This window comes from Schistocerca nitens, chromosome 4 (genome assembly GCF_023898315.1).
Source record: "Schistocerca nitens isolate TAMUIC-IGC-003100 chromosome 4, iqSchNite1.1, whole genome shotgun sequence".
NCBI classification, from domain to species: Eukaryota; Metazoa; Arthropoda; class Insecta; order Orthoptera; family Acrididae; genus Schistocerca; species Schistocerca nitens.
The window spans coordinates 756956948-756980988 of record NC_064617.1 but is presented as its reverse complement, the minus strand read 5'-3'; the positions used below and the strand labels follow the sequence as shown (position 1 = coordinate 756980988).

Here is a 24041-nt window from a genome sequence, read left to right as displayed (position 1 = left end):
GCGATACCCACTCAGTCCTACCCTGAGCATCTGAACTACTGTATTCTTTTTCTTGGTAGGGAGTTCAGTCTCCTGTAACAGAGGCCCAGGACCAGAGGGTGGTACCTGGCAATTAAAATGTGAATTTAATTTTTCCACACTGAAAATTTTCTGAATTTTCCAGCAGTAAATTGTGCTCCGTTATCAGATAGTGTTTTGCTGGGCTTCCCTAATCCTAATAGCGGTCCCATGAGTTAGATATCATTGTACGGGTTGTAGATTTTTTCATTGGCTATAATGTTACTAGCTTAGACCACCCTTCAGTCACTAAAAGAACACATGCCTTGCTCGTTGCCCCCTAGGACGATGTGGTTCGTTCACAAAATCCCTGAGTGCTTCTGGTATTACTGTATATAAATAATATAAATCCACTAATTCTGTGCTTATCTCGTGTCTGACATATTCAAAGTATAAGCAAGCATTACTACATGTATATTTTGTAAAAGGACTCTCATCTTCACTGTTACGCAATGTAGTGTGTACCTCAACTTGTGGAGCAGTGATATAAGTTATTTATCATTGAGTTACAGCAGGTAGTAACTGTAGTACTAGTAACAGACATTACTAATGTGTCAGTAGTTACGGATTATGGTAAACTTTCAATGGCAACAGAAGTTATTAACATACTAAGCAGTAAATCTCTATTAAATTCAAGTTCTCCACTGCCAGTCGTTTCCCCACTAGCTTCTACTTTCCCCAGTTGTTTCATTTTATTTGCAAATAATGTACATACGTCTATGTTCTTAATCATGATTTGTTCTAAAGTTTTTTCTATTTCTATTAATTCTGCTTTTAATATTTGATCATTATTCATTGGAGTCTTCTTTATTGAAATAATAATGTATACATTTTAAATATTGCTAAGTTTTCTTCATTAAAATTTAAATGTCCACCTAAACTGTGTATCTATTTAAATCCAAATTCCATTTTTTTTTCTAATTTATCAATCTTACCATAGCTGGAAAGTGAACCTGCTTATTGAAGTGTCTACTTTGTCTAGTATGGTTTCCATTGTATCTAGTCTAGTTTCAATTTGTGAAAGTATTATTGTTCAGAGTACCAAAGTTGTTGTATCTGAGCAATTCTATTGTCTGTATTGACAAAGTTGGTTAGTATTGTCTGCATATTTTCTTCCATTGTCATATTGTCTCCTATCAAAGCCATGTTCTTTGGTAAAACAGTGAAAAATGAAGAATGATAGTAATGTGTAGGTACGGCATGTAAGTATCTACCTGCCTATTATTGTATGTCTTGAAGTTACGTAATTGCAACTGACACTGATGTTATAATTGATTGAAAATTTCTGTCTCAACCATAAATGTCTGTATGACTAAAAAATACCATTATTTAATTTGTTCATTAAATTTTGTTTTCACCCACTGGATTGTACTGCTATTGGCAAATGCTCACTGCATGGTAGTGTTAGTTGTAACTCTTGTAGCTGGTGTTGCTGCATGCTGGAAACGACACCTTGTAGCCGTTCACTGAACTGCAGCTGAGTTGCCAACTTGTGCTCAGTCATTCAGAATACAAACTGTGTTGCGTTGAACTGATATTGATTTACGATATCCTTGTGCATAGTATCTGTGACATAGCATTAGTTCTTTTTGTATGTGCTTGGTTATTTGTTTGAACCACTCGGATTAGTATTGAATGGTCCCAGTACTACTTTTATGTTCAACTTCTTTCAGTGAATCATTGTGAATTGTTAGTATATTGTGACAGTTTCTGTGTTATTCACTCTCAATGTAACTTTCATATGAATTGTAAACATCAAATAAACTATATAATTCTTCTTCAAAGTTAGTATATGTCATTTTTCTTGACATTTATGTTATGTCACTTGATATTTTAATGTTCTGTAGTTGCTTCTCTTGAATACCGTGTACTAGTGCCGCCACAAAAAGTTAAGACTGCTGATCTTTTCCATTTAAATATTCTTGTATGTTGTTCTTGTATATTATTTCTTGGTGATAAGGACCAGTTGTATTAATCTTGAAGTATAATTTCTTGGTAGTTGTGAAGTATTTGTAATCTGAAGCTGCTAATCATCTTGTGGTTTGGGCTCTCCATCTATGAATAACAACCGGAATATACATCCATTTGAACCTATTTACTGTGTTCATCTCTTGGTCTACTTCTGCAAATCTGTCTACTGAAAATGACATGACATTATGTAAACACCAATTGGAGCAGTTTTGTGTACCGAAGTTGGCTTTCTGCTTCTGTTTTGGCTGTTCAAACTGTACACTGCAATAGCATTTTAATTGTGTACATCAACATTAATGACAAGTCATGTAGATGGTATGGTGTAGTATGGTATGAGAGAGGAAAGTAATGAGTGATTGTTGTTATAAAAGAAAACATAAGATACAGCTGAATAGCTACAATTGCTTCCACAGTAATCTCCAAGTGAAGACTTCTTTTTTAATCTATTGAAGTATAATTGACATTGGCATTTGACTGCCCTTTGACATACAATACTGACCTATATGCATTGTGGCCATAATGTTTTCCTAACTTAGTCTGGATAGGTCTGTTAGCACCAGCTCTCATCCCCTATCACAGTTCTATGATATAGATCTTAGTCATAAATGTCAATGAAATGTCCAACAGTTTCCATCCATTTTGCATTTTGTTTCAGCAAATTTGTATGGTACACTACAGGAACAGAGCTCCTGCTTTACAGCATATTTGTTAGTGATTTCATTGACACTTTTGTAGCTGATGCCCATCACTCCATCAATAGTGTGCACAGTCATTAATGTGCTAACATCTGTTGCAACTTCTTGGTTTAGTTCGTTATTATGCTTCTTGATAGTCATACTAATCAATTCACATATGAGTTCCCTGTCCTTTTGAATAGCATGGCTTCTGTCTGTATACATGCATCAACACCAGTACCACCATCATTCTTTTTCACAATTTTGAATGTATTTGATGAACGTTGAGGCGACAAAAGTCATGGATAGCGATATGGACTTACACAGATGGCGGTGGTATCATGTACACAAGGAATAAAAGGGCAGTGCGTGGGTGAGCCTGTTATTTGTGCTCAGGTGATTCATGTGAAAAAGTTTCTTGCATGATTATGACCACACAATAGAAATAAATAGACTTTGAGTGCATAATGGTAGTTGAAGCTAAATGCATGGGACATTCCATTTCAGAAATCATTAGGGAAATCGAGATTCCACAATCTGCAGTGGCAAGAGAGTGCCACAAATACTAAATTTCAGGCCTTACTCTCACCTTGGACTACACAGTGACCGATGACCTTCATTTACCGGCCAAGAGCAGCAGTTATTGCATAGAGTTGTTACTGCTAAATGACAAGCGAGTGAAATAACTATAGAAATCAATGTGGGGTGCACATCAAACATATCTGTTAGGACAGTGCAGCATAATTTGGTATTAATGGGCTATGGCAGCACACTACTGACGCAAGTACCTTTGCTAACTGCACTACATTGCCAACAGTGCCTCTCCTGGGCTCTTGACTATATTGGTGGGACCCTAGATGACCAGAAAAGTTGGTAAGAGCTGATGATAGGGTTAGTGCAGCCCCCACAAAGCTGTGGACCCAAGTCGCTAACAAGGCAGTGTGCAAACTGGTGGTGACTCAATAATTGTGTGGGTTGTTTTTATGTGGAATGGACTGAGTTCTCTAAATTTTTGGCAATTTGGAAACCATTTGCAGCCATTCATGGATGTTATGTTCCCAAACAACAATGGAATTTTTATGGGTGACAGTGCACCATTTCACTGGGCCACAATTGTTCGCAATTGCTTTGAAGAACATTCTAGACAGTGAATAATCTGGCCACTCAGAATGCTCAACATGGATCCCATCAAACATTTATGAGACATAATTGAGAAGTCAGTTCATGCACAAAATCCTGCACTGGCAACACATTCGCAGTTGTGAGAATCTATGCCATGTTGAGTTGCTGCAATACACTGAGAAGAAGAGAACTGGCACAATATTAGGAGATATCCCATGACTCTGGTCACTGTAGTGTATATCCGTTGCTCCATCTCAGTATGACTTTATTCTTCACAAAAATTGTATTAACTGCTCATAAAAGACAAATCTGCTTAGCTTGATGTGTTCAACTGCATGGCAGTTCTCACTATGTAACCTCATGTATTAAGCACACACTTATAATAAGAAAAATTCCAAGGTAGTACACCAAATAGGTTCAGGGAGTGTAATTAGCATGTTAGTGGATGTCCAGAGTGTGAACTACTCCGGAATATGGTGTATTGGTTTTTTGTTGATGTGATAAAAATTTTTGAATAAAACAACAAATGTGGTAAAAATATTGTTTTCTTAGAATCGTATAGTTCAAATGCTTACAAATTTCATCATGCACCTCAATATCAGTACAGCGTTGTTTGTCTGAAATCATTGTGTGCAATGCTGTGTATGCTGTCTTAGGGGCACTACTTCTTTATAATAATATATCAGAGTACAGTCTAAATAACCTACAACTGCAATTAAAAATGTGTGTTCATTGATTTATATATGCCCATTTATCTTTTGCTCAAAAGGACAACGAGACTGGCTTCATTTCCCGATTATCTCCTTATACATTTGAAGAAGTTTACTCTGCGTGATGATTGGGTACCTATCAAACTGGATGTAGCTGTGGAAATGCCAGATACAATAGATCTTGCTGCACTTCGTGGTGGTGGCCCGCAGCCAGATGAAGAACCTTTACCAGAAGCACCAGCTACCATAGAAATGCCTCCTCTGGATGAAAATCTGATTTCACAGCTTGTAGACATGGGTTTCCCACCTGAAGCCTGCAAACGTGCTGTCTATTTTACTGATGGTGCTGGTTTGGATCAGGCTACAAACTGGTTGATGAGTCACATAGGAGATTCAGATTTTTCGGATCCATTTGTTCCTCTGGGTACCAGTTCTGGACCAAACAAAGGTTAGTATATTGAAGTTAACTTGTCTAAATATCATTTCCTCTCTCTCTCTCTCTCTCTCTCTCTCTCTCTCTCTCTCTCTCTCTCTGTCACACACACACACACACACACACACACACACACACACACACACACACTGTGATGTCAGTCTTTCAACAACAAGATTGCATAGTGATTTTACATTCTTTTTTTAAGAACTTCATTTATAAATCGTTAAATATATATTACAAATACAAAATACAAGGTGTTTAGAAATCTCCATTACAAACTTGTAGGGCTTGTAGAGAGGAGTGAGTAGATAATATTTTGAAAATATTTGGAAAAAATGACATTTTGTCAATGGAATGAGTGATTATTTTGTAAAAATTGTTTGTTTATTTATAGGCACAATCACATTCTTATGACACAGTTATAAACGGTTTCGGCCATACAGTGACCATCTTCAGATTTAAAACAATACAGAAAAAAATGTATATTAAAACCTAAAAATTAGTGCAATATTTAACCAGGCTTATTAGTAATCTAACTGAATTTATGCAAAATACATAGTTCATACCTAAAGGCGGCATGCACTGAATACAGGTTCATGTGTTGTCAAACTAGCTATAAAATGTAAGACACCGGTCTTATATAGATATAAAAATTTTGTTAATTTTGAATTGGAACTGATGACTGAAAACATACCATTTCCATGCTACAGCTATTTGAAAACATGTTGGTAACACAACCATTTTTACAAGTAATTGTTTAGGCACCCAACCCAGTGCATCACTTGTTTTACAGTTCCACTCATTAATAAGCAAAGAAATTGATTGTGTACTCATTGATGGGTTGTCTTCAATGTATGCAGTACGACCTCTTCCAGTTCTGCTGTTTGGTGTCTCCCTGGAGCACCACAGTCACAAGAGTGAAGGTGAAGGTACCCTTTCTCAAAGCCATTGCATAACTACGGCAAAAAAGGTATGCGATGGAGTTGGACATTGTGAAGAACAATCTTGACAAAGGTGACAAGCATCTCTTCTATTACCATGAGCTTCGCCATTTGGAAGGATCATGTCAGTTTATTCTGCAAACGAGTACTCAACCTTGTTGTTCTAAGTCTCACAGACACATGATGAGGCTCAAACCATGTCAGATGCCAAATGACATCAGCCAATCCGACGTACCCCCCCCCCCTCCCCTCCCGAAGAATACCCTGTTGCATACCTACCTAGCAGACACGTTTTCAAATGGCTGCACCTCAAACGGTTCCTGTTTAAAATATTGTGTACTTGTTCCCCTCTCCAAGAACATCTTGTAAATCTAGATCTCTTAACCAGTCCTCAGATCTTGGTGTTACCAAATGCAGTTCATTGAGTAGGCAAGGAAATTTGTGCAATAAACACTCTTCAACCAGGTGCTGCATGGTTTGCATGACAACTGTACAGTTTCACACGGGCGTATTTTCGAACTCCCATTTGTACAAACAAGCACATTCATACCCTGCATGGAATCAATGCAGAGCAATCCATAGTATAATGAGAAGACCAAATCCGATCAGTAATTATGTGAGAATTTGGCAGAGGAAACTTCTACCAATCCTCTCAGTTCTTGACACACATCATACCTGTATGTAAGAGCCACATCTTGCGTTGGCCAGGATGGTTTTCTGGATTTGTCTGCTAGCATGTACATTTTGTATCTGATTATACATTTAGCTTAGTGTCGGGTAAGCAAAGGCGTTAGAGGAATTTGTAGAGGAACTATTGCTCAGGTTTAGAAAAATAGTTGATCAAGCACTCGGTAGATGTGTTCGTAGTGTAATATGTCGTGATGGGGAGGACACTCCATGGTATATAATCAATCTGAATCATCATAAGGAAACTTCAAAAGAAATAGTAATTACTGCGTAATAGGTGTACACTAAGTATAGTGCAGAAGATAGCCAATAGCTTTTCATTCAGCATTTCTCTATCAAGAGAGAAATGCACGAAGCCTCCAATAACTACCATAGCAGAACCTTATTGAAAAGTCTCTTACAAATAAAAAGAAAACCTGGTGATATGAGAAGCCTGTCAGTGTCACCAAAGTTAGTGTCGTGACACTCACGGGTGACACAGGAATTGGAAATTCACAGTGTTGAACTCAGTTTTCAAATTTTCCTTTACAGAAGAAGATGCAAGAGTACAAGCCCTGTTCAGTTCTTGCAGCACTGCAAAGATTAATGATGTAGATACTAATTTCAGTAGTGCTGAGGAACACTTGAAATCACTAAACTGAAACAAATATGTAGAGCCTCATGACTTTCCTGTCAGATTATATATAGACTTTGCAGCTGAGTTAGCCCTTATCTTAACCATAACACACCATAGATTCTCCAACAAAAATCTGTGCTCAGTCATAGAAAGATACCACAGGCCACACCTATCTGCAGGAAGGGTAGAAGAAGTAATTGAGAAAACTACAGACAAATATAATTGAAATACATTTGTTGTGGAATCTTATAACATACTCAACATAGTCAATAGTGTCGTATTTAATAAAGGACTGTCCTCTTCAAACTGCTGTCGGTTATTATCTATTTTGGTTTACTTTGTGTGTTGCTTCTGCGTTAACTTCATTTGAAATAGACGTATTGTAGTACTGACGAGAGAGAATTGGGCACAAAAAGTTTGCTGGAGCTGTTCACCATACTAGAGATCTGTGAATAGAATGCCAAGGGTTCATACAGTCACTAGTAATTTATCCTCACATTCTTCACATTTAGGCATGTGAAGTAAAAATTTATCATACTATAATTATATGGCTAAATTAATCTTTATGTTTCCCCAGGTAAAAGTAACTTCGAACCTAACGAAGAATTCTGTACAATGATTATGTCCATGGGATTCACCCGTTCACAAGCCGTAAAAGCACTACAAGCAACAGACAACAATGTTGAGCGTGCAGCAGATTGGATCTTCACTCACCAGGCTGAGCTGGATGCAGAAGAGGAAGCACTACCAACAGCCTCATCATCAGAACCACAGTTCCGTGATGGTGACAGCAGTAAGTTTAATACAAGCTGTAATTTTTTAACTGAGGCTCACACAGTGTAATAGCGGGGTAAAAAGTGTCCACATAGAATAATTCTTTAGTAAAGCTTTGATGATGTTGTGTGCCTCATAAAACTGAATGTTCATATTTGCAGTTAGTCGGAATCGTAGAAAGAAGTGAGAAAATGTTCACAACTCTCCAGTACTTAGAGGATGGAGTATGTTGTGTGTGTGTGTGTGTGGGGGGGGGGGGGGTTATGACTGCTAAAATTCCTTTCTGTGAATAAAAAAAATGTAACAGAATAGAAAGCAAACTTGTGCTTGTTAAGAGATTAGTATTGTGAGTTTTTTGTGCAATACAAAGTAGTTCACTTTTGATTCTGTTTCTTAAAATGAAAAAAGCTGAAGTTGTGACTCATTCAGTTAGGTGGTAATTCTTCCAAATGCCTCATTGGACACTACCTCATTTTTTGTGACCATTGTGATTCAGTCTTCCTTAATTGTGTGTGTGTGTGTGTGTGTGTGTGTGTGTGTGTGTGTGTGTGTGTGTGACAGCTATTTCTTCCACTGTCATTTACCCTAACGTGGGACATTTTACAGCATACCTTATGGTAAAAAAAGAATGCAAACTTATGCTGAAATAAATATATCAAAAGCTAAAAGCAAATTGAAGTTTGTGTATTTGCTTAAGTAGTTGTGATAACCACATCTGTGTGTCTCATGAGACAGGAACACACATGTTGTGCACAGCACTCAGTTTGAATATAGGTTCCTTTGCAATGTTGAGATACAGCTATATTGTGGACACAAAGTATTATTGATTGTTTGATAGACTGAAGAGATTTCATGTTTTAATTAGAGCCGTTGAAAGTAAAGAAACTATACTTTAATTTTTTCATAGGGAAAGCTGTGTTGTTCAACAATGGTGCTCTGTACTAATTACATTGGTTGATTCTCAGTGCTTCATGATCATAGTGCACTTTGATGATTTCTTTAGCCATTAAGGTGGATACCATTTTTTTTTCCCCATTATTCGTTGCCCCTGCAGCAGAAATTAGATTGCAGTAACACAAAAAACTGCATAGAGTGAAGTGATAAACCTCAAAATAATCACATACAGTGTGGAATGACTGTACCTAATGTTAGGTCTTCTTTTGCCTGCTTTTCAATAACAATCTTTTTTTAATGAAATATAGGAAGTACGTCTGTGATGTAGTATGAAAATCACAGTTCAAGCAGTGAAGCATTAAATTTTAATTTGGATGTGGGGGGTGTTTTGAATAACAAGAAGTGGTATGCTATTAAGTCCCAAAAGTTCCAAATAACACTAGTATGTAAAAAATTATGGACCATTAAGCATTATCAAAATACACTGCTCAAAATGCTTAATGGAACATGATTATCGGTGTCAGCCATACTTCATTGATCAATAATTGTGGACTGGGTATGTTACCAAATTACACCTTTTCTTTCACAAATTATGTACACAACAAAATATTGTTACATCTTCGTTCATTTATATAACAAGAACTGAAATGTCATTCATCATGCCATCTTGAATGCTTTCAGTAGGATTTTGGGAGCTTGTAATTTGTGTGCCCTCCATAAACGTTTATCACTTCCTACATTGGAGGCCACCCTGTGGTATTCGTTCCCTTCTTGATAGAGAGCACTCCCGAACGTGCTATTCCATGCTATGACGTCAGAAACTCGGCACGCTCAACGCTCAACATTCGGATGCACAGTCTGTGTGCCGATGGCAGAATGTGCTATTCCATGCTATGACGTCAGAAAATCGGAACGCTCAATGTTTGGATGAACAGTCCGTGTGCCGACGGCTTTACAGTCTGATCCGACACAGCATATCCAATGGCTCTTCATCTTGCAGTGCTCTGGGGGTAGCCATATGATACTGCAGTGTAGAGATGGCCAGATATCAATCTTCATCTGAGGTTGTAATGTGTCATTCAGTGACCTTGTCCAACTCAACTTGTGTACTGACCTGTGTGTCTGTAACATGCCCACATGTGGATGACAGGTGGAGAGACATTGGCATAGGCAGTAACATGGCAGAAAGTCCATCCTTCTTGGTTCAAACAGACTGACCTAGCAACTAGCACTGCCATTAATATCACATTGCATTTGCTTTGTTGAATGCAACATCCATAAATGACAACTGTCGTCTGTGTATCTCACTAGGAAAAAATTGGGACACTGGTATTCACTTCCTTCTGCATCTCCATCTATACTATGCAAACCATCATGATGTGCATAGCAGAGGGTACATCCCACTGTAAAAGTTATTTGGGTTTCTTCACATTCCATTCTATAATGGAATTTCCTATTCCTAAAAGTATTAGAGAAGTGAGAAGCTTCCTTCGATTATGTTCTTATTACCGTTGTTTTATCAAAGACTTTTGTATCAAAGCCAGGCCACTCCAAGAGTTGTTAAAAGCCAATGCTAAATTTATCTGGGGTGGTGCTCGACAAGATTCTTTCGATGTGCTGCAAAAAGCTCTGACCAACCAACCTTGTACTTGGTCTGTATGATTAGAGAGCACCTACAGAACTACACACAGATGCCAGTGGGTTTGGGATTGGTGCTGTTCTGGTGCAAATTTCGGATGGAAAAGAGAAGGTTATAGCCTATGCTTCTAGGACACTTGCAAAAGCTGTTACGATAGGATCCGCAAGAGATTTTTCTGGCCTGGTTTATTTAGGAGTGTCCGTCACTATGTGTCGTACTGTCGAGAGTGCCAAAGGAGAGAGGCAGTTCCTCAGAAACCACCTAGCCGACTCATACCAATTCCACAAGCCAAAACGCCTTCCCAGTCTGTTGGATTGACCTCCTCAGATGATTTCCAACATCTGCTAGTGGCAATAGATGGATTATTATTTGCACTGATTATCTGACAAGCTATGCTATTACAAAAGCTGTGAAAACAGCCGAAGTATGCGATGTAGCCATATTCATCGTAGAAGACATTGTATTAAAACACAGTGCCCCCAGGTCTTTAATTACAGATCGAGGGAAAGTTTTTCAATAGAATCTTGTGACAGAGATAAACCGTCGGTGCAACATTACTCATCACATAATGACTGCCTATCATCCGCAAACTAATGGGCATACTGAACGCCTTAATAAGACCTTGGCCAACATGCTATCACTGTTGAGCAGAGCAACTGGGATTAGGTGCTACCTTTCATGACGTTTGCCTACAATACTGCCAAACAAGACACAACAGGATTTACGCCATTTTCTCTGTTTCATGAGCGTGAGGTGACGATGATGATTGACACTGTGTTTCCATTACATCCTTATGACATGGACGATGACTACATCGGCCAGGTGTTGACCAGAGTTGAGGAAGCTCGGCAGTTAGCTCGACTCTGCACACTGCAGGCTCAAGAAAACGATCACCGAAGGTATGACGCGAGCCACCGCCCTGTTGTCCACCAGCCTGGTGACCTTGTCTGGATCTTCACTCCTGTTCGGTAGGTTGGTCTCTCTGAGAAGCTCCTCAGGCGCTACTTTGGACCTTATAAGGTTGTAAGATAGTTGTCTGATGTTACTTATGAAATTGAAGATTCCGACCCTGACACAAGACAACGAAAGATCAGAGACACGGTCCACGTCCTTCGAATGAAGCCCTATAAGGCTCCTGCAACCCAGGGTAAATTCGAAGCTCCAGCGACAGGCAACAAGCAGAAAGGTGACGGAGAGTGTAACAGCAAAAGAAATTTGAAGAAGATCACTGCCAGGGCGAGAATCAGGAGTCGGAGTATGCAGAACCAATGACTTGTTCCCGGACTAAGAGGATGTAACACCGAGACGCTGTTCCCTTAAGGAGGGAGCAATGTCGCATAAGAAGCTGAGTAGCACCCTGGTGTAGTGATTATGATACTAAACTGTCGCATGGAGGGTTCAAAACTCACCTGGACTGTACAATTTTAATTTCTATATTTGGTTTGAGTACATTCTAGAACTATCCACAAATGTCAAGAATCATTGTACTAGAATGTTCTGTAGCCATATATATAGTGTATGTGTTCTGCTGGACGGAGGCAGTTCGCTCCGCGCTCTTGTATGTGCATGTGCTGAATAAACCTTCGTTAAGTGAAGTTAGTGTTAGTCATTCATCTAATTACACCTTCTTCTACATGACAATATTATAGTCATAGGGTACTACATTCTTCTGTTTTGTGAAGTCACAATTTTACATTTCTGCGTGTTTAAAGCACAGTATCAATCTTTGCACCATTTTGAATTATTATCAAGATCTGACTGAATATTTATGCAGATTCTTTCAGACATCGTCTGCAAAAAGTCTGAGGTTACTGTTAATATTGACTGCAAGGTCACTAATACACACGGTGAACAGCAAGGGTCCCAACACATTTCCCTGAGGCACAGCTGAATTACTTCTACACCTGATGATAGCTCTCCATCCAAGATAACATGCCGCTTCCTCCCTACCAGAAGGTCTTCAATCCAATCACAAATTTTGCTGGATACCCCAAATCATACGTTTGACAATAGATATAGGTGTGGTACTGAGTCAAATGCTTTTCGGAAATCAAGAAATACTGCATCTACTCGACTGCCTTGATCCAAAGCTTTCAGTATGTCATGTGAGAAAAGTACAAGTTGTGGTTTCACTTGAGCGATGTTTTCGGAATCCATGTTGGTTGATATTGAGGAGGTCATTCTGCTCAAGATACCTTATTATTAGAGACTGCATTATATGCATCATAAAAACCTTAAAATATCCGTGAAAAATGCTTAAAAATACTCGAAAAGTGTCGAAATATGCAAGCTCAAATAATAAAAAAACGTGGTAATTACTGTGTGTGTTATCTCTCAAAGTTGAACCTGTGCATTATATCTCATACCCATTATGAGGAAGAGCGCCAACCACGCAAAAAATCAGTACATTTAGAATGCTGATATCATTTTCTGATTACTTTCTGGGATTATTTTCTGAAAATTTGCAAAATGAGGACACATACCGTGTTTCAAGAATTGTTCCTTCTTTGCTATTGTTGCCGGTATCAAGCGGATGGGATGTGAGTTAGTCACAGTGAAACAGTCGATATGTTAAGGACCAACTTCGAGATATATCACTTGCAGAGGGGCACACTCAAAAACTCCTTAGTATTTTATTTAAAAATAAGCATACAATCATGAAATCTGATGAACAGCATTAACTTTTAATTAATTCGTTCAGCACCAAACCTTGAGTTTCAGGCTTTTTAATACTTGCAGGTATATGCAAAAAATTAGTGCTAATCACAGCAATGCCTTTTTTAATAACGGAATCATTAAAAGCTTCCTTGCATGGCCAAACTGCCAAAGTCTCTGCACTATCTAAATCATTCACTGCTCCTCTAATGGCCTCGAAATGTTGATTCTAAAACAACACAGCTTCGATCCATGTACCCCAACGAGTTACCACTGGTTTGGGAGGTAAAGGCACATTCAGTAGTTTTTCTTTGTAGGTCTTGATGTGAGCAGGAGCCTTTAGAAACACTTTCTTTGTGGATGAAATCAGTTTATTTACATTCACAAACATGGAACAGACTTCTTCAGCAAGGCAGTGTACTCCATGAGGAAAGCACGTCACTTGACTCAAATTGGGATAAAATACTCAGAGGGCTTTTCCTGCTTTGATCATATAGGGGGCAGCACCTGAAATAAACAAAACATCCTTTCATCTGCAGAAGATTCTGGACATATTTTTCTAATACCCTCATTCACAAATTTGGGGATCGTAAAATGATTTATTTTTTAAAGTTCTTTGCAGGCCGCTAAACAGAAAAAAGACGGCTATTCTTTTAAAGCGCCAACAATTAAATTTGCAATATAATGGCCACAAGCATCTGTAGATTCATAAACTGAAATCCAGATAATGCTGTCCTAGAGTTCATTGCGTATTTCTTCCAGAACATTTACGTAAATTGTCGATATTTAATTTTTACACAATGTTGATTCATTTGGCATATTTTGATTTAAGCAATATTTGTACAGGAAGCCTTTGAGGGTAGGATTTGTAAGTTTGTGAAGACAGATATTGCTTGCAGTAAAAGCTTCACATAGGTCCATGATAAACAGACTTTTTTGGTTACCTGTGGACAAATCCGTGGTGTTGCAACTCTCTGTTGAAAGATGTTGTAGTCATGGTCCTTTCTTCTGCATTCCTGCAGTATGAAGACTTGTCTTGACATGCTGGTCTAGATGAAACTTTTTTTTGCAAAAAAACATTTTTCTCACAAGCTCGACAATATAAAATAATTCCGTAGTATATAAATGTTCCAGGATGATCAGATATCTACAAAACAATGTTTCTTTTTCGGACGGCACGATATAAAATAATTCCGTAGTATGTAAATGTTCCAGGATGATCAGATATCTACAAAACAATGTTTCTTTTTCGGACGGCACGGCATACAACACGTTACACACTACACGTCATAAAGAAGTTCAACTGTGTGACGTGCGACTAAAAGCTTGCACAGTTGAATTTAATTGTTGCCGACGCGTTCAGTATGACAGTGGGTGGGGGCACAGGAGCAAAAGCATTGACTCTGTCTGCCTGTTCTTATTCCTGTTCTATAGTGATTTTGCTAGGCAGTGGCCTCTCGACATCTAATCTAGCTCGAGTTAAACACCGCCCATCAAAATTTTTAAAATATTGTAAACATAGAGTGAAAATATGCATCACTAGTTTTTAGTCAAAATATGCAATAACCGGCGAAAAGGAGCCAATATGCAGCATGCAAATGCATATAATCCAGTCTCTAGTTGTTATGTTTGAGTTCAGAATTTGTTCTAAGATTCTACAACAAATCGACGTTAGGGATATTGGACAGCGGTTTCATGGATGACTTGTACCACGCTACTTATAGACAGGTGTCACCTGTGCTTTTTTTTTTTTTTTTTTTTTTTTTTTTTTTTTTTTTTTTTTTTCAAGAACTGGGCACTGTTTTTTGTTTGAGTGATTGAAGATAGATTATAGTTAGAAGAGGTCTAACTCTGGTTTAACTTCAGAGTAGAATCTGATAGGGATTCCATTGGGCCCTGAAGCTTTGTTCGGTTTTAACGATTTCAGCTGTTTCTCAACACCACTGACACTAATACTTATTTCTTTCATCATTTCAGTGGTACGAGGATTAAATTGGAGCAATTCTCCTGGGTTTTCCTTTGTAAAAGAACATTTGAAAATGGAGTCAAGTGTTTCACCTTTTGCTTTACTGCCCTCAGTTTCAGATCTTGTTTCAAAGGACTGGATACTAACTTCGATGCCACTAATAGCCTTTACATATGATCAGAATTTCTGTGGGTTTTGTGAAATTCATTTGACAGTTCCTGCTACAGTAGTAACTGAACACATAATGTATTGTTCTCTTGACAAGCCAAACATGTTCCATTTCAGCATCTCTATATCTGTAGCCGTACACTTCGTTTTACACTTATTATGCAGTAATCTCTGTTTCTTTACAGTGACTGTATAACATGGAGATTCCCTCACATTGTGAACTGTTCTACTGGGCACATGTCTATCATGTCTATCCAGTGCTTGCTCAGTTATTCTTTTAGATTTGAGCCATAGTTCCTCTACATGCACCTGTCCTGTGCTGAAAGTTCAAAGTTCCTCACCGAGGTATGACACCACTGATTTTTTTGTCTAGTTTACTGAACATATGTATCTTCCTGCTTGTTTTAATTGTCCTTTGTACTTTGGTAATCATTGTCACCACAACTGTGTCGTGGCCACTGATACCAGTTTCTAAGTGGACATCCTCAAAGAGGTCAGGTCCGTTTGTTGCCATTAGATTGAATATATTTTTGTCACAAGCAGTGTACCTATGCTGCTCTTGAAATCATTCCTGCTTGACTTATATTGTGGCTAGATAAGAGAGAAGGCTGGAAAATATTGCTCAATAATTTTACTACCAAAAATTTTAATAAGGAACAAAACAAAACAAAAATTCACAGTTGAACTTGCATCTTTTACCTACTTTTCTACATCGTAACCAGTGTTCTCAACACATTTCTCCCATCTGGTGCCAATAACGATATGCGCTCTTCATAGAAGTCTGTTGAGTTGGAGTATAGCCATCTGCAGTTTGCTGATTTCACCTTCGCATCTGTCGTAAAATGTTGCCCGGCCAGGAATTTTTTGATGGGTCCAAACAGATGAAGGTCCAACAGAGCAAGATGAGGATACTGGTGCACCTTCCGCCCAAATTTGGCAATTTCCTCATGAAAAGGAGCAGCAACATTGAAGCGAACATTGTCATGAAGAAGTTTGACACCGTCAGCACATTAATGTTATAGCGTTCGTCACAAGACACGACGCAACTTCACCAAAGTTTTTTTTCCACGCAGGGGAACCAGTGGGTTTCCACTCTGTAGAGGTCTGCTTGGTGTAGGCCTAAATTTCATCACCAGTGACGATTCCTTTCAGAAAGTCAGTCCTTTCTGTAGCATAATACATTAAGTGATCCAAGCTTGTCATCATTCACTAGCCCTTGTGATTGTCTCTCAGGTTCTTAGACATCCAGCGAGCACAAACTTTACGAAATTTCAGTGTTTAATGAACAATATCACACTGCACAATAGGAAATGTTGAACTGCTGCAATAAGGTTTGCAGTTGTACACGTCAGTTCTTCAAAATTACTGCCCCAGTGGCTCCAGCATTCTATGGGGCTGCAATTGTTACCGGTTACCTGGACCCTGATAAGTCACTAAGGTTCAGACTGCCCTATTAGAAGAACACCCACCACCTGGAGACATTGTTACGATCCATACAGCTGTCCCCAAACATGCTACACATGTCCTTGTAAATTTCACTTTGTTTATGCCCTTTGGCCCACAAATATTGAACTGCACTTCGCTGCTCTTCACAAGTTGATGACGGTAACATGTGTGTCATGTTTGTTTTGTAATTGAGGAGTCTCTCGCTAGAGTTACACATGAAAACAAAATACCCACTGTTGCGCAAACTTCAAACTGTATTTTCATGACACTTCACCACTCCAGTTGCAGTACCAGGGGAGAAAAAAATTATAGTGCATTACTTTCCGCATGTTGTAAACATGAAAAATGTGATAGCCGAATGTAGACTGTTGCATGTTTTTTGTGCACCCTGTCCATGATGTAGTCATTAGCCACTTCACTAATAACTAGCAGTTTGCATCTCTGTATAACCAAAGCAGTACGGTTGCTTCATAAACATATATCAACAGTATAAAATTGGTCTTCTCTGTGGACATGCCCACAAGGCTTCATAGCTTCATATAGTTGTCACCACACACACATATTCATCTTCGGGCACTAAAACTGTGACCTACTGGGTTAAAATACCTTTTGTCAGTCGATTGCACTGTGGTTTTTGGCAAATATTCCCCAAAAAGTAATTAAGTTTGTTCTTCATGCTAAGTTTGGTGAACCAATTACTAAGAAAGCCTAGACTTGTAATGGTGGGTGGATGATCCTTTACTCTTGACTAATTTTAAAATATGTGCAGATGGGCAATGCCATATTTGATTTTCTCTCTCTGAAAGTGAGTTCCATATGCTTTAACTTTGGTGAGAGATATTTAGAAGTAATATCAATCGTGTGAGCTTATTGCTCTGAACATTTCATAAACATCAAACAGTAGTCATGTGACAAAAATAGGATATCATTGTTTACATTTGGAGCCAAGACCAAAACTTTAATATTACACATATTTTCCTGTTCATGTGTGTTTGTAATTAACAGCAGTGGTGGTGATTTATGAATGAAAACTGAAATTGGTCAGAGGAGGGAGTACCACAAAGGACAAATTATAGTCGCCATATTAGCAAGAGATTCTGATTGTTATTGAGGCACCGTGCAATGAATGTACAAAATTGTGAGGCAAATTTATGTGACTGAGTGACTTTATATTGACTTACCAAACGAAAGCGCTGGCACGTCGATAGACACACAAACATACACACAAAATTCAAGCTTTCGCAACAAACTGTTGCCTCATCAGGAAAGAGGGAAGGAGAGGGAAAGACAAAAGGATGTGGGTTTTAAGGGAGAGGGTAAGGAGTCATTCCAATCCCGGGAGCAGAAAGACTTACCTTAGGGGGAAAAAAGGACGGGTATACACTCACGCACACACACACATATCCATCCACACATATCCATCCACACATATCCATCCACACATATCCATCCACACATATCCATCCACACATGTCCATCCACACATGTCCATCCACACATATCCATCCACACATATACAGACACAAGCAGACGTAAGTCTTTCCGCTCCCAGGATTGGAATGACTCCTTACCTTCTCCCTTAAAACCCACATCCCTCCGTCTTTCCCTCTCCTTCCCTCTTTCCTGATGAGGCAACAGTTTGTTGCGAAAGCTTGAATTCTGTGTGTATGTTTGTGTTTGTTTGTGTGTCTGTCGACCTGCCAGCACTTTCATTTGGTGGGTCACATCATCTTTGTGTGTATATATATATATATACACAAATATAATAGAGGGAAACATTCCACGTGGGAAAAATATATCTAAAAACAAAGATGATGTGACTTACCGAACGAAAGCGCTGGCAGGTCGATAGACACAAACACACACACACAAAATTCAAGCTTTCGCAACAAACTGTTGCCTCATCAGGAAAGAGGGGAAGGAGATTGAAAGACGAAAGGATGTGGGTTTTAAGGGGGAGGGTAAGGAGTCATTCCAATCCCGGGAGCGGAAAGACTTACCTTAGGGGGAAAAAAAGGACAGGTTATACACTCGCATATGTGTGGATGGATATGTGTGTGTGTGCGAGTGTATACCCGTCCTTTTTTCCCCCTAAGGTAAGTCTTTCCGCTCCCGGGATTGGAATGACTCCTTACCCTCTCCCTTAAAACCCACATCCTTTCGCCTTTCCCTCTCCTTCCCTCTTTCCTGATGAGGCAACAGTTTGTTGCGAAAGCTTGAATTTTGTGTGTATGTTTGTGTTTGTTTGTGTGTCTGTCGACCTGCCAGCACTTTCATTCGGTAAGTCACGTCATCTTTGTTTTTTATATATATATATATATATATTAGTTACCGTAATTGCGATGACAGATGTAATATGACACCATACATAGTTTCACCCTTAAAATATTTCAGTACACAATAAATCACTATTTTGCTGCATGTCATGGCTCCAAATTCATTGTTTTCCCCGGATGCTTTCACTTTAGTGTTCTAGGAAGCCATTTCAAAATGCTGCCACAGCATAATTTGTTCAAATTGAGACTCAGCAAAGCCCTAAATGTAGGCAAGTGACTTCTCAGCTGTGGCACTGGTCACAAACAAGCAGAATGCCTCTCCATTTTGCCCTTCAGAGATTTAAACCAGGTTCATTTCAGATATTTGATGGGAACAAATATTCTATTCTGAGCATCTGAGTGCTCACTAATAGATATCTTCATTCTATGGTGAGAGCACAATAAACTTACCAACATCTTGACCGCAGATAATAGTCATACGATGTAGGTACTCAGTATTTATTATTGAATGCTTTGTGTAGTAAAGATGGAGAAAAATAAGCAGAAGAAGACACGCTCTTCAAATGCCTCCATAGAAGAAATAATTTCTGGCTGGAAATTAACTTAGGCTACTATAAAGATGTAATTGAAGGTAAAGAAAATTGTGGAAAAGGGTTGCCATTAGCATTAATTAATGATAGAAACAAACCGTAACTGGAAAAGTTTAAAATTGTGTTATATAACGTACAGAAAAAGACCGAGACATATTTCGTGCTTTACAGTTATCTCATGTTAGTTCTGTTTATTGCACAGTAATTTCATTCACTCGGAACCTCAAGACTAAATTGTTGATCATTTAATTCTAAAAATAGGTTTGCTGTGTCTCAGAACATGCCGAGGTCATTGGAATTCATTGCCATCCTCAGTACACACATTGAAATAATGATACCTCACAATTAAATGAAAACAAACAATAAACACCACATGATAAAATAAGTGTAAGCAGTTATGAGACATGGTTGGATGTCAGTATAACTTCATACATGTGCACATCATCAGTAGGCACGTAAATGTTAGAGTTGCAATTCTGTATGACATCTAGGACAGACACTAAGAATGCATTAGTATTGTTTGTTTTTAGCGTTGTTAACAGGTCTGGTAGTATATATAGGGGGCATGAACAGCATCAGATGTTAAGTGCTGAGGTGTAGCTAGTGGCTTGCAGTCTGCACCACATACCAGCTCTGTCATGGTGACAAAACTTCCTACATTCTCTGACAAGAGTTTAAAAAAAAAAATCAGGAGAGGATGCAGTGGTGGTGCAACGTAATACTGACAAGTGGGCTCATGCTGTCAAGTTCTTTTTAAATTTGACTTTATTTTGTAAACACCTAAGTAGCATCAAATACCCTCTCAGCCCATTAAGTTTCATTTCGTTTCCTCCTCCTTCTTTTGGGTAACTAATTTGTTTTGGCAGGCTGTGTAATTCTCAGCAGTTAAGGTTCCTGACACAGATTACTGTCTGCTGCAGTGGATCAGAATGCTGTGAAAACAGCAAGAAGCCTATTCAGGCAGTATGGCTTCAAAACATAATGGTGTCATGATTAACTTCCTGACAAAGTTCAAATCAAACACTTCATTCTTAGGCCTTAGGCAGTGTGGCGCATTTGTCTTTGAAAACAGACTGTGGCATTCATCAGATTTGCAGCTTTCTTCTGAGCATGATGCAAACATAGGAACTGTTGGTCACAGACTTAGGCTGTTTCCTGTGTGGACAAATTTTCAGTAGTTAGAAAGCCATCATTACTCATTGTTAAAGAAACATATCGACATCAAAACTTGCAGAGGAATATATTTCCATATTCTGCTAACTGATTGATAAAGGAGCCACTGCTGATTGACCTACATGTACTTACTATTCCAGTTCATCTACACATATGAGGCTGTCATAACAGTTTACACTTGATGTAGGCAGGAGTGTGTGGTTACTGTGTTAGAGACTAGAAAGCATTTTTGTAAGAGGTGTTCCACCATTACTGGCTGGTGTTGAAATGTGCACACTTATTTTTCACTACAAATAGTTCAAAACTTCTCTTTCATACTCTTACACTAAATGTCTACGAAATGCTCAGCTTTATTTATGAGTTGTCTCCAAAAATTATTATGGGAGCACTTATTATCTGCACTCATTACGTAGATCACTGATAATTTCCTTAATGGAACTTTACAGAGTGAAAAAAGAATTATTTCAATCTCCAGCATTGTTGGAGTAGCACATTCGCGTATTTGCTTAAAATGTTTTTGTTGAGAAAAACTTGTTTACTTGTTTTAAACCTCTGTCTGCGTAAAATGAAATAAATTCCATTGCCAAGTTGTGAAGGGACAACTGCAATTGAATTTTGGGAAATTATACTTCCTTCTTCAATGAGAGAGAGCCATCTGTTGTTCAATAAACAAGGAAGACAGGTTTCCTTCTAATTATTCATTTTTCTCTCTTGACTTTGATTTATTGAATTACTTGACCAAATATGTTTTTAAGATTTTTTTCTTCTCTTCCTATATGTACTGGATGATAACAAACCAGTTTGAAAACTCAGCTTCCATTTGTAACTGTGGACCTGCTATCACATTTCATTTTGAAGTGAGGGCAATTACCCATTTTACATTATTTTAATTCTTAATATTTTATATGTAGATTAGTTAATTACAATATTTTAATATTTGTGAATTCTTTTGCAGAATATCAGCTAGTAGCCTTTATATCACACATGGGTACATCATCAATGGTGGGTCACTATGTGTGTCATATCCTACGTGATGGGCAGTGGGTGATTTACAATGACAATAAAGTGGCTCGTTCTGAAAACCCTCCAAAGGAACTTGGATACTTGTATCTTTACAAACGTTTGTGATTTAAAACTTGAAATACTGAAGTCAATAGCGAAACTCCATTCCTATCGTCACATGTTTAATAAAAGTGTGCATGCTGACAAGTTTTTTAAAATGTTGCCTGCATTTTATTTTATTACTGCCAAATACTCAACTAGTAAGTCTGTATTTAATACTGAGGAATGTGCTGTTACTTATTTATGAACTTTTGTACTTTGCTGGCAAATGAGAATAGCCAATATCCATTTGCTCACTCAAAATATTATTTAACTGCTCACAGTATTAGTACTAGATTATATTACTGTATTCAGATGTGTACAGAGCAGTAAACAAATACACAATATAAATTTTTGTGAATTTAACAAATATGGTTATCTGAATAACAATAAACTGTTTTAAAAGTTACATTATGTTTTCTTAAAAAAATGTCATTTATTTGATTCTGTGTTAGTTACAGAGTTGTTTTAAAGAAATTAAAACAGTATTCATAAAGTAATCATATATTTCAGAAACATTTCCAAAAAAACTTATGTATGTTAATAATGAAATGTTTTAAGCTGTTTATATTAGAAGTAACAAGACATGTATGTAACACATTGAAATGTAATTGACATTTCAAATAGAATTGTAAGACCTCCTGTGCACCATATTATCGGAACATTTATATGGAAACATTACACCTGCTAGTAACAGGTCTGTGATACTTTTAAGCCCATTGATGCAGGGTGTGAAAACACTGCAAATAACATATGGCACAAAACAGAACGATGCCACCCACCAAGAAATGAATATGAGCACTATGAACCAGAATGCACCATTAACAAGTTCACCAGTGCCTGCACCCATTGCCTGCAAAGAGAAGAAATATCATGTTAACTATTTGTATGATGAAAATAATTAATGCTGTTTTTGATTTTAATAACTATAATTTTTGTGTTTACTGGGACTGCTATAATCCCTTTTAATCACTATCACATTCTTGCTTATTATACATCCATTGTGTTCCTTATGCAAGTAAGTAGACATCAGTTGTCATGTGATACTGGCAGTTCAGAATTTAAGTCCCCTCCCCACAAATTTTAATTAAATGAGTTTTGTCCTACAAAACATACAAAGCAAATCAATAGTGTACTGTGTCACGTTGGGAAATGAGTAATAATCCTCAATAAATTGTTCTGCTAGCTTGTTGTCGGAGATGATTGATTTTAACTGGGTATTATTGAATCCAGCTGACACCTGTGTTCTAAAATGCAGTCAATTTTTCCTCTTCAGCAAACTTGGGGAGTACAAGTAACAATTTTCATCAAAAAGCCAGAAACCCAAGAACATGCCTGTGACCCTACAGATTGCTGGTTGGATGCACAATGCCATGATGGCAGTTCAGCAGGTGTACTGGGTGGGGTGGCAGTTGTTGGATGAGGTGAGTAGAGAAGAATAGAGGTGGGAGGAAGGTAGGGTGTTGGGGGTGGGTAGTTAGTGGCTTGGAGGGAGACAGCTGGTTTGTTGGCTAGCATTTCAGGAAGGAGGTGTGGCAATTGTACAGGCTAAGAGTGTGATGCAGGGGTACTGAAGACAGTGGGGAGCTGTGTATGATGAAAAGTGTTGCAAGGATAACTCTCGTCTCTCTCTCTCTCTCTGTGTGTGTGTGTGTGTGTGTGTGTGTGTGTGTGTGTGTGTGGTGGAGGGGGGGCAGGGGGGGGGGGGTTGGTGCTGGAGGAAAGGGTCCAGATGGTCCATGTTGTGAAGTGGCCATTGAACTCAAGCATGTTATGCTCGGATGCATATTGTGCCGTTGGATGGTCAACTTTGTTGTTGGCCTCAATTTGTCGATGCCAATCATTTTGGCAAACAGCTGTTTGGTTTCATACCAACATAAAAAGTTGTGTAGTGACTGCAGCAGAGTTTGTATATGACACAGCTACTTTATGACTGCCTCTATAAAGCGATAGAATAAGTCTGCGACCGGACTGGGCTAGGAAGAATTGGGTGGGTGAATTGGGCAGGTTTTCCATCTGGATGTTCCACAGGGATATGTTTCCTGTCACAAGGGATTGGAAGTTTTCAATAGGGATAGATAAGGTGTTGTGTAGGTTGACTGGTGACGGAATACCATTTGGAACGAATATCATGTGGGACGGACT

General features: G+C 38.4%; 1 protein-coding gene across 2 annotated transcripts in view; it reads left to right on the top strand.

The window, feature by feature from the left end:
• Nucleotides 1-23094, top strand: part of LOC126253050 (ubiquitin carboxyl-terminal hydrolase 5) — a 160586-nt gene extending 137492 nt beyond the window's left edge. Inside the window, exons 12-15 of one of the 2 annotated variants that reach the window (XR_007545889.1) lie at nt 4594-4982; nt 7792-8007; nt 15496-15655; nt 21751-21887. Coding sequence is in view for 1 of the 2 variants with exons in the window: in XM_049954130.1 (XP_049810087.1) it covers nt 4594-4982; nt 7792-8007; nt 21751-21923 (778 nt within the window). In the remaining variant the exon portion in view is untranslated. Of the gene's footprint in view, nt 1-4593; nt 4983-7791; nt 8008-15495; nt 15656-21750 lie in introns of both variants that reach the window. The other variant, XM_049954130.1, reaches the window with a different exon arrangement.
• Nucleotides 23095-24041: the final 947 nt, after the last annotated feature.